Source organism: Pieris napi, chromosome 1 (genome assembly GCF_905475465.1).
Source record: "Pieris napi chromosome 1, ilPieNapi1.2, whole genome shotgun sequence".
In the NCBI taxonomy this organism is placed as follows: domain Eukaryota; kingdom Metazoa; phylum Arthropoda; class Insecta; order Lepidoptera; family Pieridae; genus Pieris; species Pieris napi.
Window position 1 is genome coordinate 7,238,976 of NC_062234.1, and position 16,193 is coordinate 7,255,168.

The window sequence follows — 16,193 nt, forward strand, 5'->3', positions numbered from 1 at the left end:
AAATATTTGAAAATTTAATTTTCAACTCATACGTCACACGAGAGTTCTAGGTTTTAATTATTTTTAGTAGTATCTTCAGTTGGCTTAGATGTTATTACATAAGACAACACGACAGAATCATAAGTATTGAAATGGCATTCTAATGCACCGGTTCGTTCGTTATATATTGTGTATTCTTCTTTACATTGCCGATAAAGGGTGAAAGGTCATTTTTACTGTAATAATGTTGGCTTATCAGGTATTCGTTTATAAATTCTCACATAGGCGATGAGTTCCTTTGTCTGTCTCAATCTTTATTTTTATTCGTAATTAAATCTTTGCAATGTTCGCTATCTATATGTGGCTATTTTTAGTAATTATACTGCTCATTGCTTTGAATCAGTTAATGAAAAATGAAAGTTTTGATAAAATTCCTGGACCTCGTGGGATTTTCTTATTTCAAAATACCTTAGATTTTCTTACGGATTCAGGTATGTATTTTAAAGATAAATAATTATTAATACATCCATGTATTGATCTGTGTGTTTTGCAGCTGTAACATTCCGATATTTTTCGACGTTATGTAATAAATATAAAAAAATATTTCGAGTGAAATTGGGATTTAGGAAAATTGTTATTGTTTACAATCCTGAAGACGTTGAGGTATGTACCTAATAGTGCATGACAGGTCAAGTTAGATTATACATGGTCAGCAATTATTGCAATATGTTGTATTGGTTTTTGCTAGAGAATATGGGCAGAAAAAGAATAACTATTTATAATCACTTATTATCGCAGATTCTAATATCTGGGACCAAGTATAATAAAAAAGGATATTTGTACGGTTTCATTCAGCCATGGCTTCAAGATGGCTTGCTTTTGAGCGATGGTATAGTATCTTTTAATATTTTTATAGTTGCTAAAAGTCGCTTCGATCGGAAATAGATGCATACAAAAATTCTCGACATTGTTATAAAAGAAGAATAATATTATAAGGAGAACTTTGACAAATTTTTTCTCTTATGGTTATTAGTGGCTGTCAATTATGAGACCACTGACTTCACTAGCTTCTGTGCAATACTGCCCAAAATAAAAGATTGATGAAGTATACGTCACTGCTCTATTATATTTTATACTTCTTCCAACATATAATCTATTCTGTTATCTACATATATTATGACAGGATATATTAAAAAAACAAAAAAATAAATAAATAATTAAACTTTTAAACATATATATTTTGTAGTTGATTAACTCCAAGTATTTGCATCCTAGTTATTTAGATAGTCACATTGCTTTTTAGGAGAAAAGTGGCATGAGCGGCGGAAAATTTTAACACCAGCTTTCCATTTTAACATTCTGCGCAGCTTCAACACAATTCTGGTTGAAAACTCCGCGAAACTTGTGCATCGAATCAAACTCGAAACAGAGAAGCCCCAAACTGATATTATGGATATAGTAACTGATTTTACAATTAAATCTATATGTGGTGAGGACGTGAAATATTTCGTTTTATGTCCCCTGTTAATAATTTTGACAATGATCATGGATATATTTGTAGAAAGGTACGTTAAGTGATAAAAGCGTTTTCAGAAACTGCAATGGGAACCAAGTTAGATGAAGAAACATCAGAGTTCGGCAAAACTTACAAAAATGCAATACACGAATTGGGATCAATTGTTTGCCATCGAGCCCAAAGGGTTTGGTTGTATTCTAATTTCGTATTTCGATTCTCACATTTTGGAAAAAGTCAAGAAAGAATTCTAGACATGACTAGTTCATTTAGAAACAAGGTTATTGAAAAACGTAGAGAAGATTTCGTTGATATGAAAAAAAAAATTGATGAATATGATGAAGACCAAAATGTTTATGGGAAAAAGAGATTAGCTATGTTAGATATATTATTACAAGCTGAGAAAAATGGCACTATTAATACTAATGGTATAAATGAAGAAGTGGACACTTTTATGTTTGAGGTTGGTGATCTTGTTTTGTAAGTAGAAGCAATGATATTCAAAAAGCATATTTTACAATTAGATTATTTGACTAAAACCTATATACAGTCATGAAACGTGAAAATTAGTAGTGTTCGTAAATTATCTTTCTTCTTTTTAGATTTTTTTTTAACATGTGTCCTATCCTTTAAGGGCCACGACACCACAGCTACAGCACTTCAATATACTTTTATGATTTTGGCAAACCATCAAGATATTCAGGTTGGTAAGTAGTGGAATATTTCATACATAGAAAACTATCTAATGATTTACACTTTGCAGAACAAAATTGTAGAAGAAACGAATCAAATTCTCAGCTACGACCAATTTCCGACCATAAATGATTTAGCACAAATGAAATATTTGGAATGTTGCATTAAAGAGAGTTTAAGAATGTTTCCACCAGTTTTTTTCATTTCTAGGAGAATTGAGAAACCACTTAAGTTAGGTAAGCTTAATACTAAAATAATATAGCTTGCATAGAGAGCAATATTTTTCTTGCATTATTAATACTGTTTAAATGGACTAACCAACTGAAAACTATTTTCCAATCTGAACAGTAGTACAATTTTGCTTTATATATTATTAATAATATTTTTTTTATATCTTATCTTTGCAGCTACTTTTGAATGCCCAGCTGGTACAGATGTGAACATAATGATTCGAGAACTACACCTAAACTGTCAACAGTTTAGAGAACCTTTTGAATTTATACCAGAAAGATTTATGAAGAAACCAACATGGCACCAGTACGCTTACATCCCATTTAGTGCTGGACCAAGGAATTGTATTGGTGACTATAATATACATACATATAATATTAACATAATCCTGTTTCCCTTGTTCAGATTTCTATATATATTTTATTGACAGTATTCTGTTGCTGACGCATTACTTTGATTTTTTTAGATACTTTTGTTTTTTTTGGTCTAAGACGGCTGTGGCTTGTTTTCTTTGACTTTACGAACACTTAAAAAGTTCATTAGTTCACTACTTTTAGTTTAGTTTAGTGCTAGTTTTTTTATTAGTTTGCACACTAAATAATTAGTTTTTCTGAACGAACGATATATATGAAAGAAAATACTTTTACAATTTACTTAAAACCTTAGATCTTGATCAAAACCCTTCAAAAAAATATGTAATAAATATTGGAGATAATTGTTGCTTACGCTTACGCTTGTGTCAAGAGTAGTTTAACTAATTATCTTTTACAAAATGAGTTTATGAGTAATAAGTAAATATATCAAACCATTTTCAGGTCAAAAATTTGCTATGATGGAGATGAAAATTGCTTTATCTACGGTGCTACGACGTTATAGAGTCCTACCGATTACGAAACCAGACGACATAATCTATCTTGCCGATTTTATACTCCGCCCTAAGGAGCCTATTTTAGTCAAATTTGAAACACGAGTATAATAATCCATGTTAGGTTTTAGGAACACTGTCTTCAAATGTCATTCAATTTAAGTGTTATGTAAGAAATAATCGTGACTTTACAGCGCATTATTAACCACGAATGCTGTAAAAATTTATGCCTTACATTATTTTATTACCTACGTAAGAATGTTATTGATTAATACGTTTTAAGCACTACTTAAATAAAAATATGTTTAGTTTTTTTAAGAGTGATTTTTAAGGAAATAAACCAAAATGTTTTTATCTGTGTATTTCATTCTTGGAATATTATGTGTTTTGCATATATTATTTAATTACAATAAAACAGCAAAGATGATGAGAAAAATTCCAGGATTTCGATTTAATTTTATAGTTGGGAACGCATTAGAAATATTAGTGTCGCCAGGTAACTTAAACGTATTATTATTTTCTTTAAATTATATATAAAGTTTTTAACTTATTAAAATATTTTAAATGAATAAATTGTTTTAGAGGAATTATTCGCTAAGGCGAGAGTTTGGGCATCACAATTTCAGGGCATATATGGATTTTATGTTTATCCAAACAGTTGTATTAATATATACAATGCAGAAGATGCAAAAGTAAGTCACTATATCGTATATAATACGAATATGAGTACCTAGGAAATAATGTGTATGCAAAAATTATAATAATAAATAAAATAATATATCGTTTGCGTTTAAAACTTAAAAATCAGGTCCAACCTTCAAACTAAATTTAAATTTTGTATACTCTCTAGATTCCTCAGGCATCCCATCATCCCATTTGTCTAAACGCCTTTTGGACTAATAATATAAAACCCAGATTGAGCATTCTGATAGACGAGCTAGGTCTTGATATTCATAGTAGCTCTCCTCAAACTTTGAAATCAATTTTTCTTTAGTTTTTATAATTTTCTCTTCGTGTTTGTTATGTTTGCCTATAAATGCTTGTTACATTAAATCTCATGTGTCGAGTGTTGGCAAGGCTTTTGTAAATAAATAGTTATACCGCGTGAATCGGATGCGAAGTTCCTTCTTATATACTTTCGAACCCGAATGGGTTGGTACTTGAACTCTCGTGATTTGTGGTAGAACATTCAAACCACTACAGTAAAAAGCACATATTGACGGACTACAAGATAAAAGAAAGTTAGTTAATGCTTTGTAAATAAAGTCTTATATTACAGATCGTACTTTCTTCTTTCAAATATCATCAGAAAAGTATGATTTACACGTTATTGAGACCTTGGCTACAAAATGGACTTCTCGTTAGCAAAGGTATTTTACTATGTCTATTAACTTTTCTTACACGCGATATACTTAAATATAAAGATTATATATTATAATCTATACTAATATTATAAATTTCACGGTTACACGTGCGAATCCATGTTGGGACGCTAGTGTTTGAGAAACAGATACAATATTTCAATAACTATTAATTATATTTAATACGTATATTATGCTACGTATTAAAATTATATTTATTTACCTATTATATCGCCCGTTTGCACTTTCTTATATTTATTATTTGAAATACAAATTTAATGTGTCAGTGATATCGATTTAAATTTTGTAGCTGAGGTTAGTTCACATTACCGTTGTTTATTTTAAGGAGCACAGTGGCAAGAACGCAGAAAAATTCTTACACCAACATTCCATTTTAATATCTTAAAAAGATACTACCCTGCTATGGTGGACAGTACGGCACGTCTTTTGGAAGTATTAGATAAAACAAATGAAAAATCAACGGATATACCACCTGTCATATCGGAATTTACTTTGACAACCATTTGCGGTAAATATTATGCCAAAAAATTACAATACAAATATATTTTTTATTAAATTTTACTTCAACCTCATCCCTAGCTCGGAAGAGACTTTATTATAGAGTATTTCATGTATCTACTTTGATTTGCTGGGACTATCTTCCTTGGGATGCTGAACCACTTGGTGCAGCAGGCTGCAAGACTGTTTAATATTTTCTGAAGTTTCTGAACTATCCATTCACATAGACTCTCTAGGTACATTATGTGCAATGCAGCTTTTGTCAGAGCCACGTCTGTTTTCTGCTCTAATTCGTACCTGGATGCCCAAAACGCCGGACAGCCCAGCAGCATGTATATGTAGCGATGTTTGTTCAGTCTTGTTATCTCAGTAGCCCTGGCCCGAAGTTTTAATCTATTTAGGTATTGAGCAAAACATCCGTGACCTATCATTATTTGGACCATCCGAGCAGTAGATCTTAATTTTAATTTATTTTGTGTGCTGTTTTTGTTTCCGGTATAAAACACTATTTAAGATTGTCTGTTTTCCTCCCCCATTCTTCTATTGTTTTACTCTTTATGATGAGGATACTTGTCATATAAAGGAGCGCATTGAAGCTTCATCGGCGTTAACTTCGCCAATTCGTCTCCTCCTTCTTTGTTGCAATGGCTACGTTTGACTATTTCCAATATTCCGGATTTCTTATTTTGTTAAAGTGCAGTTACAATGATGATTTCTAATCTATAAATCGATAAATTTCAACAAATTACAATTTGTTAAGAAACGGCTCTTCGCACATGAGACAACAGATTATTTTATACTTCACACAATAGAATGACAAAATATTACCTATTACCGTGAAGTAGTGTACATTTAGCGTCGCCAATTACTGTAATACAACATAATCAATAAAGCCAACACAATATAGAACTAGCCTCTAGAATTAAACCTTAGAACCTTTTAACATTTTCAAACATCAGTATTTATTTTCAGAAACTGCGATGGGAACAAAGCTAAACGAGGACGCTGGCGGAAAAATGTACAAAGACGCTATCCACGATATAAAAAATGTACTGTTTCAAAGATTCGTTTACATACCACTTGCTATAGATTTCATATTTCGTTTAACGCCTTTATACAAACGCCATACAAAATCTCTATCCACCATTCATAACTTTACTCAGAACGTAATAAAAAATAGAAAGGAAAAGCTTAAAGATATTTCAGAAACGAATGTTGTAAATGACGAAACTGATAAAGATTTACACTATGGGAAAATCCGGACAGCATTTTTAGACTTCTTAATATCAGCACAAAAGGATGGGTTAACAGATGATGTTGGTATTCAAGAAGAAGTAGACACTTTTATGTTCGAAGTAAGCAGTAAAACTCTCTTGATATCATTAATTAATGAGTCACTTAAAATTAACAAAATATGTTTTCAGGGTCACGATACCGTATCATCTGCCATAACGTTTTGCCTACTGTTGTTAGCAGAGAATAAAGCTATACAGGTACCAGTTTCAAACCCATGACTTCGATTACAAAAAAATATGTTAAGATCAAAGTAACAATTTATGTGATACAATGTGGTGTCACGATGGACAGGAAAATCAATAGTTATTATTAATGATTGCAGAACAGAGTAGTAGATGAACTGCAAACAATATTTATTGGAGACACAAGAACCGCTACATTGGAAGATATATCGTCAATGCATTATCTCGAATGCTGCATCAAAGAAAGCATGAGGTTGTATCCACCAGTGCCATTTATCAGTCGAAAACTACCAGAAGCCGTCACTTTAAGTAAGGTCTAATAAACAAACACCAATTATATTATAAATTATTATTATAAAAATGTACTAAATTCCTCTTTGTGCTTCATGCACAAGTAATTTATTGAAGGTTGGTGTTTATTGACATAATAAAGATAATTTCACAATATATTAAGGAATTTATTTACTTTTTAAATACAGCCCTGCAATTCTGTAACTCACTTTTCGAACTCACACAGCGGTTTTCGTATCGGCGGTCGCTCTCAAATCAGTCGTGAAGCAGTCATTTTATGATTTGGCATTCTGAAAAGGTGGGAGCTTGTAGTTAATTGTTTATCAGAATGCCAAATAATAAAATGACTGCTTCACGACTGATTTGAGAGCGACCGCCGACCTCAAAGTCGTCAGGTAATAAAGTTGTTGTATTTCAGGTAACTACGTCGTGCCCAAAGGATCGATGTGCCACATACATATCTTTGACCTCCATCGGCAAGAAAGTTTATTCGAGAATTCCTTAAAATTTGATCCAGACCGCTTCCTGCCGGAAAACAGTGTGGGTAGGCACCCCTACGCCTATATCGCGTTTAGTGCTGGCCCAAGAAATTGTATTGGTAACTTTATTGATTTTTTATTAATTTTAGATAAATATTAGCAAGAGTTAATAGATGCGAAAAAAAAAATTGACATCATGGTTTTGTCGACTGCGCGTAAGATTAGAGTAAAAATCATTGGTAAACAGAATAACATACAGAAATGTTTAAATATCAATTTTTGTGCCGTAGTAACAAGTGGGTCTTGACTTTCTATCTATTAAGTTCTTACAATTTTGTTACAAAAGGCTATACATACTATAATTGTTTTAAGTTAACTACCAACAAAACACTCACACATATATTTTATGCACCTATGAAACGTACATATCAAACAATAAAATTTCAGGCCAAAAATTTGCCATGATGGAAATGAAGTTAGTTTTATCATCCATACTTAGAAGATTTGAACTTAATCCCGTCACGAAATGTGAAGATTTGAAGTTTACAGCTGATATAATCTTGAAGAATTCAGAACCGATAAAGATGAAGTTCATCCGAAGGCTTGGCATGAAAATAGGATCTAAATTTGATGATGTATAATTTATTTGTAATTAACTTAATTTATCTTAACATCATTTTAATAACGAGTTGCGATAGAATCATCAAGCAACAAAGATAGTGATGTATCAATTAGTTCAGAAGGTCAGTACTGGATTCATATCATGTGCGCAAAGTAAAAACAACCCGATATCCTGTATTACGTATAAGAAAATAAGTAGTATATATAGAAGAATTAGTTAAACGACTGTCTAATGTGTTTTAAAGTCAAATCTACGAATTTTTTGAATTACGATTACTGTGTGGAACTGCCAGAATAAATTGTCGTTCTTAACTTTTTGCACACAATAATATTTTGTCTTATTAAATTTTTCCATCCAGTTTTATCTAATACTAGCTGGCCTGGCGAACATCGTACCGCCTAAAAGTCGATTCTTTATTTTTTTTTAAATACTTATTCTGCTATTCGGGACACCGGTCTAGCAAGTAAGATAAAAAAAATAAAGTTGATAATACAACAAATACATTATGTCAAAAAATAAAAAATTACCTTCCCGGAACCCCTCCACTAACACTTGAACTTTATGTTATGGTATTAAAGTTCAAATTGCCTTTAAATATTATTACGAATATTTTATATGGGAATATAGAAAAGTGTTGTTTTTAGACTTTTTCACTAAATTTTTTTAATTTTTCTCTCCGTAAGAACCATCCTCGTACTTCAAGGTATAATATAAAAAAAGAATCAGACATATCGGTCAAGCCGTTTTCATGTTATGTCGTGACAACAGAAAACGGGTTTCATTTTTATATATATAGATAATATATAGTAATATAGAATAATAATATCAAGTGTCAAAGACAAGTTTATCAGGGACAAACGGGTTGGAGGCCTAGTCCATGTTAAGCGACACCGCCGACCTGCCTCTGAATGGATGAATCATACATATTTTACTCTGCCAAAAGGCTCGAGTGCGTTGCTAACCTTATTTTTCGAACCTAAATGTATTCCTGTCTTATACGAAACCATCTTCTTACAATCTATGGAATTTACACGTTTATTGCACGTCAAGCAATAATAATTTTCCCGCAACAATTTTAGATAGTTTTATCACATTTAAAAGGAGTTTTCACAATATAATATTAATAAAATGTTTTACTTGAAGTAGGTACAGGCGGTTACGTAAACAGTAATAATATAATAAATCGACAAGTTCAGACTTAAATATACGTCGTATTATTAAATATCTACATATAATAGGGAGATGATGATAAAAATTAGCATAAATTAATTGGGCATTATTTGCGAGTCGCGTTCAACGAACGGTGTTCTCGATGTAAAAAAAATGATTACAATTATAGTATTCACATTAGTGTTGATATTATGTTTAGTGGAAGTGTTCGTTAATTTGAATGAAAACGCTAGAACTATAAAGAAAATTCCAGGCTTCAAAGATGTCTTTTTCTTTGGAAATTCCACTGCTGCTTTTGGAATGGATTCAGGTAAAAAGATTTTGATAGTTCTGTCACAAGAATGCGTTGCGTAGCGTAGTATGCTATTTTTTTTCTGTTACAGTCGGCTTGTTCAAGTTAGCCAGGGATTGTGCTAAAAAATTCAATGGAATTTTTAGATTTTACAGTTTATCCATAGCAGCAGTTCATGTTTATAATCCCAGTGACGCCGAGGTATGTCCGTTTAACATCTTAAATAGTCTTAGTGTGAATTTTTTAAATTTTATCTTGTTAATTTATTTAAGCGTTAAATTATTTTCTGATACATTTATTATCTATCGGCCTCTGTAGCGTTTGCCAGATGGGCCTCACCATAAATTTACTGTTTTCGTCCACTTGTTATCTGTGACCCACCCTCTTTCACTTTTTGTGTGGCTTAAAACATCAATTGCTTTCGTCTCTGATCTAATTTTTGTGTGTTCTATCTTGTGTACCTTTTTAATGTTTAGCATGCTCCTTTCCATGCCTGGTTGATATGTATTTATATTGTTTTTTTTGTATTATTTGTAAATTTCCATGTTTGGAATGCATATGTCAGACATGGAATAAGGTGTGAGTCCAAAATTCTCTTCTTAAGTATTATAGGCAGATCACTCTTAAATATTCCCTCTTTTTCTTGATCATATTTCTCGCTGCTGAATCCAATTTGTTTACTCAAGTAAATATACTTTACAACATTTTATAATTCCATCAATCTGTCACTAATTAGTACCAAGACATTTGTATGTAAAAGTACTAACGGTATAAGAACTTACTAAAAATAAGATATAATTTAAACATTACAAGAAGAGGTATGAAAATGTTGTGTTGTTCATCATCATCAACTTTATCACATGAAAACAAGTTTGATTATTTCATTTATATTCTGTGGGGCCATGAGTTGCTCAATAATATTATTGTATATTAGGAAGAAGTTCGAAATTAAGTAGATATTAATTTCTGTATCTCTATGTTTATTTTCAGCACTTAACATTTTGTTAATAGGGAGATAATTTTATCTTGCCCATTCTAATGTCGTAAGCTTACATAACTGTTATATTTGTGATGTTTTTAATTTTTTTATTGATAAGGTATTTCTGAACGGAGACCAAAATACTTTTCTATTAGTAGGTAGTAAGTAGTGTGCCGCTTAATGTACCACGAATAAGCTGTAGAGTTTATTAATTTTTTTGGTTTGACTATCGAGGAGGGACATTTAGTGTCAAATTACTAGTAAGACGAAGAAGCAGAGCAAGACATGATTTCTCCTATGTTCCTCTTTAAGAGTTCTATAAAAAAGTCCTCTACAGTATATAACCTATCATATAGGTTGACTCACTTAAACAAAAGCTTAAAGTGCACTAACAAAACCTAAAAATATTATAGCAATTAAATATGTTCTAAAATAATACATTATTTCGGAGTTGTTTTTATATAAAATGATATTAACACAATCCCATCATACGTCTAAAGCAATCTAATTTACGATAAATGTAATAATTTTCTAATAATCATTGATAGTTTTGTTTTGTAATTTAAATTATTTTTTATCGAATGTCTCAGCTTTTATTATTAGTATATTAGTTTTGTGTTATGTATAGTTTTAGGTTAGTAAATTTGCGGTCAAATAAATTTGATATCTGGAAATGATTAGGTATATTTATTTTCAGATTATCATGTCAACTATGAAGCATCGTGAGAAAAGTATTATTTATAAATTTTTTAAACTGTGGCTTCATGACGGTTTATTAGTAAGCAAAGGTACAAATTTCTGTTATGGTTCAACTATTTTTTACATGCTAATCCAAATTAAAAATGTTTGCTTTAAGCTATCCCAAGACTTTTAGTACTATGGCTATTTTAATTAAATATCGTAATAGAATGTCCCATCAAAAATGTGAAATGAATTCAAGCAGTTTAATAGTGAATGTAGAAAAGTAGTAAAAATTAACCGAGATCTATAATGCTTGGTTTTTGAACTTGTAATAACAGGCTGTTGTGTATGCCTACATAACGCTAAAATGTTTCAGCAATGATTTCAAAACTATTTACTATATCAAAGAGATAATAAAGAGTGTCTATATTTTTCAAGGATCAAAATGGCAAGAACGAAGAAAAATTCTTACATCAGCATTTCATTTCAACATTTTACGCAAATATTTTCTCATAATTGAAGAAAACAGCCAGAAGCTGGTGAATGTAATGGAAGAAAACAGTGGGGAATCCATCAATATCGTTCCAATATTGAGCGAATACACCCTTAATTCTATAAGTGGTATGTTAATTTTTACTACAAACATACTTTATACATAAATCTTAAAAAGATATTAACATTACATATTTTATCAGTCACGGTATGTAATAAGTTCTTGAGTGATCAACACTGACTTATTTTAGTCTAGTTTTACTTCTTTAAATTTAATTTAAAAACATCGTAGCAGATACTTGAGCTATTTTTTGTGCAATAGAAGTATAATTATAAAACTGTACTAAGGTGTTATGTAGAATACGTATATTACGTCAAGTACCTACCTAAAATCATTAATATGTCATATGGAATAGAATGGCTTGCCACGATACAGGGAATCCAAGTGTGGAGGCTAGTACACTCTTTTTTTAACAATACTTCGCTTTTATTACGTGTAATAAAGTTTTTATCTTTTTCTTATCTTTATGTGATTTTTCTATTTTACAGAAAGTGCAATGGGGGTAGAGCTTGACAAAGATCCCATGTATTCAGGTCTTACTTATAAGACCGCAGTATACGAAACTATTAAAATTTTTGTTCATCGTTTCATTCGAATTTACCTCTATCCAGACTTTTTGTTTAACCTGAGTCCTGCTGGCATCAAACAGGCGCGATATTTATCGATAATTCATACGTTTATCAAAAATGTTATTAATAAAAGGAAACAAAATTTTCAAAATAATGAAATAGAAAGCGACACCTTAGCTGACAATGATAATTACGTTTATAAGAAGAAAAGACGTGCAGCAATGTTAGATTTGCTGATCTCGGCTGAAAAGGAAGGACTTATTAACGATGATGGGATTTTAGAAGAAGTTAACACTTTCATGTTTGAGGTAAAGCTTCAATATTATTAATATAACGTTATATTAGGTAACGTAAATTCAGCCGAATAGAACTCATTCCATATGACACAATTAATTCCTTTAGGTTTAAAGACATTTATTTATTCTCATAACAGACAATAGTCACTTACATGAGAACCTATATACTAAAGATACAATTTATCACGTCGTGCTTAAGCTTCAAGGATCAATTTACTTTAACCCCAATAAAGCATTATTCATCTTCATCAAATAACAAAGCTGGGTGAGTTCTAGTTAACCTGGATCGATATTTATTTTTACGAACTCACACGATAATTAGTTTTTTTAATAACGATTATCTCAGTAAAAGATAGTTAAAGTTCTATTGTAGAGGTCGTGTACTTATAGAATATTATATATTTTTTCATTATTTATTTGTAGGAATTACCGTATTATTCAGATTTGATATCAAGTAATTAATCAATAACAGATAAAATCCAGAAAAAAATCGAAGTCTACCTAAAAATGTTAAATAACTACTAAAATTTAGTTAATGATAAAATAAGATTTGATCCGTGTACAATTCAGTTTGAACATGCTGTTTGGCAAAACGAACAACCAAAATTGTGTTTTGCTCGAATTCTTATCACACTATAGTACATAGAGGCATACGGAGTCACCTTTACATTAGAGGATTGTTATGCATCTGTTCGTCTATTTTAGAAATAGATGCAATGTCCTGGTAATAAACAAAAATAAATTGTATTTCAGGGCCATGATACAACAGCGGCCGGTTTGACATTTTGTTTATTGACATTAGCTGAGAATCAAGATGTTCAGGTAATTATAAAGTATAATAATCATGTGGCACTACCACCCAACACGAGCCTTGGTCTGAGATGGTCACCGTTACTTATTTTTTCCGTTCCTTATTTTCTTCTAAAGATAAGTAGGTCATTGACCTTTTGTGCAAATCATGTCGTATTTTTGGGTCTAAAACAACGTATTTTTCACGATTTTAACCTTCGCTGTACGAGTTAAATGCGCATAGAAAACTCCTGCTGCACATCAGCACCATCAGTCCCACACTTAAGCGACTACACCTACACTACTCAGGTAATTATATGCAGAATTTCTCTATATCTATAGATATTTTATTTATTTAAATTATGTCGGGGTAGTCTTATTATTCATAAAAAATTTCAATTTTGTTTTCAAACAGTGATAATCTTATATTATTGATAGGTATGTTCTTATATAGATATTTCGAGACTGGCAGTTAAATACAAAGAGCGGTGAACCTGTCACCCGAACGAACTTACGCCAATTCACCATAAAATAGTATGTGAGACCACTAAAACGTAACCATATTCTAGAGTGACAAGACCGGCAGTTGCTCTAGGCAAAAGATGAGTAGATGCTTCAAATGGGAAGCCACTCGGCACTCCACATGACCGCACCACAGGACAGATTCGTTTATAGCCTTAGACCTGATTGCAAATACTCGCAGAAAAGACAAAAAATTAGATTTTTCAATGATAAACACAATTTTTAGCAGCGAATTACAATTTTTTTTTTATTTTTGCTTTGATTAAAGCTTTGGATAGTATTGAAAATTGTTAATAAAACTTAAACTTTAATCTCATGTCAGTACATAACCATTATTTATTGTGTATAAAACGGGTAACATACATTGTTGTTTGGTGTAATTATTGATGTAGAGTTGAATTATTTTTTAATTGAGATCCTCGGAAAAAAGATTGATGAGAACCGTGTTTGTTACCATGGTTACCATTTTACATGGAACAAGCCGGTGTAACAAACAACCTACTATTTATAGTCCATGTTCCTTAATAAGAGCGTAAACAATTTATTTCTTCTCAGGAAAAAGTTTATCAAGAATTGCAAAGTATATTTAACGGAAGGGAAGATGTTACTTTAGAAGATTTAACAATGATGAATTATTTGGAGCGATGCATAAAAGAAAGTATGCGATTGTACCCGCCTGTTCCGTTTATTAGTCGCACTTTGAGTGAAACAGTTAAATTGAGTAAGTATCTTTTTTTATAACAATTATAATTATCTAAAGACTTGAGACGCGAATTTCTTTATAATGAACTGTATCTTGCTTGATCTTTCACTAAAAATGTGCAAACCTAAGTGTCTTTATATAGTTGAAAAGTTTATCTATAATGTATATGCCAGAGATTATGTTATAAAAGAACACGATTAGAATCGATCGTTGAGTACTTGAGTAGAGTTGCTCTCTGATCGGCGCCTGCGCCGGACGTGCGCACTGACTGTGTTTAAATATTAAGTAATAATGTCGGACGACGGTAGTGACAATTTTGTAATTATTAATCGCGTTGAATCTGCGACATATATGTGTGTAAGCTAAAAAAATATATAGTGGTAGTATATGTAAAGACAGAAAAGAAAATTAACCACACGTTTTCAGTATCTTTTTATACTTTACCATATCTACTAAAACATTTTCAGGTAACTACACAGTACCTGTGGGAACTATGTGTCACATTCAGATATACGACATGCATCGCCAGGAAAGCTTATTTAAGAACGCTGAAAAATACGATCCTGACCGTTTTCTGCCTGAAAATAGTGTTGGACGACATCCTTACTCGTATATCCCCTTCAGTGCAGGACCGAGAAATTGTATAGGTATTTATTTATTTGGGATACAAAACACATACATCTCCATACAATATAAAAAGTTAAAACATTAAAAAAACACATTGGGTGTATCCACAAAAAGTTTCACTGATAAAAAATAAAAAAAGCAAAGCAAAACAAAACATGACAGCACAATTTTTTATAAATCCGGAGAACGACAAACAAACTATTAGCTATAATAAAGAAGAAAGATATAAGGATTAGGACATTAATAGTTGTTTTAAATTATTCTTAAATGAAACAGTAGAGGAGTGCGAGTGCAAGTGAAGGTAGGTAATATTGGTAGTTATGAATCTTGGCAAGATCTAGGTTTGGCAAACTTCGGGCCTAGTAATTTTTTTTGGCTACAGTTATACCCGGTTAGCACATTATACGGGTCTGTCTTGGTTATTCTTATCAATCATTATTTATTGCAGGTCAAAAGTTCGCAATGATGGAAATGAAGTCAGCACTATCAGCCTTACTGAAAAATTACAAGCTGTTACCAGTTACAACGTCGAAAGATCTTGAGTTTATAGCTGATTTAGTTTTACGAAATTCAAAACCTATATACCTTAAATTTATTAAACGACATTGATGATTAAACATATTGCTATAGATTATTTATATTAGATTGTTTAAACCTTAGTTTTTTAGTATTTAAATAAAATATCGGATTATTAATTCCTTTTTTACGTATAATTTAGGATTATTTTAGCGTCCTTTAAATTACTAAATAACTCGTATGTGAGCTTTCCGTGCTTACATAATTATTTTTTAATAAATAATATCTACGATAAAATTATAAAGTACGAAAAATGTGAAGATTGGAAGTTTGACAGCTGATATAATCTTGAAGAATTCAGAACCGATAAGGATGAAGTTCATCCGAAGGCTTGGCGTGGAAATAGTATCTGATGATATTGTTACGAGCTAGGGGATCGGATAGAAAATGCCGTTGCATTCTTCA

General features: G+C 31.3%; 1 protein-coding gene across 1 annotated transcript; it reads left to right on the forward strand.

Annotated features, from left to right (window-relative positions):
* The first annotated feature begins 216 nt into the window (after positions 1-216).
* On the forward strand, positions 217-15,907 carry LOC125054397. The gene is made up of 27 exons (XM_047656305.1): positions 217-470; positions 533-642; positions 778-868; positions 1,283-1,468; positions 1,573-1,955; positions 2,127-2,195; positions 2,256-2,421; positions 2,593-2,766; positions 3,232-3,386; positions 3,621-3,777; positions 3,864-3,973; positions 4,561-4,651; positions 4,989-5,171; positions 6,134-6,516; positions 6,586-6,654; positions 6,780-6,948; positions 7,349-7,528; positions 7,857-8,047; positions 9,319-9,511; positions 9,585-9,694; positions 11,170-11,260; positions 11,592-11,774; positions 12,195-12,583; positions 13,325-13,393; positions 14,438-14,603; positions 15,053-15,232; positions 15,661-15,907. The coding sequence occupies exons 1-27, from the start codon at positions 323-325 to the stop codon at positions 15,819-15,821; spliced, it is 4,557 nt and encodes a 1,518-aa protein (XP_047512261.1). The 5' UTR covers positions 217-322; the 3' UTR covers positions 15,822-15,907.
* Positions 15,908-16,193: the final 286 nt, after the last annotated feature.

Excerpts from the sequence above, each read along its gene's own strand:
- LOC125054397 (XM_047656305.1), top strand. The coding sequence starts at position 323 with ATGTTCGCTATCTATATGTGGCTATTTTTAGTAATTATACTGCTCATT. Across the intron at positions 869-1,282 it reads TGGCTTGCTTTTGAGCGATG|GAGAAAAGTGGCATGAGCGG; the intron begins GTATAGTATCTT and ends ATTGCTTTTTAG. Across the intron at positions 1,469-1,572 it reads TACAATTAAATCTATATGTG|AAACTGCAATGGGAACCAAG; the intron begins GTGAGGACGTGA and ends AAGCGTTTTCAG.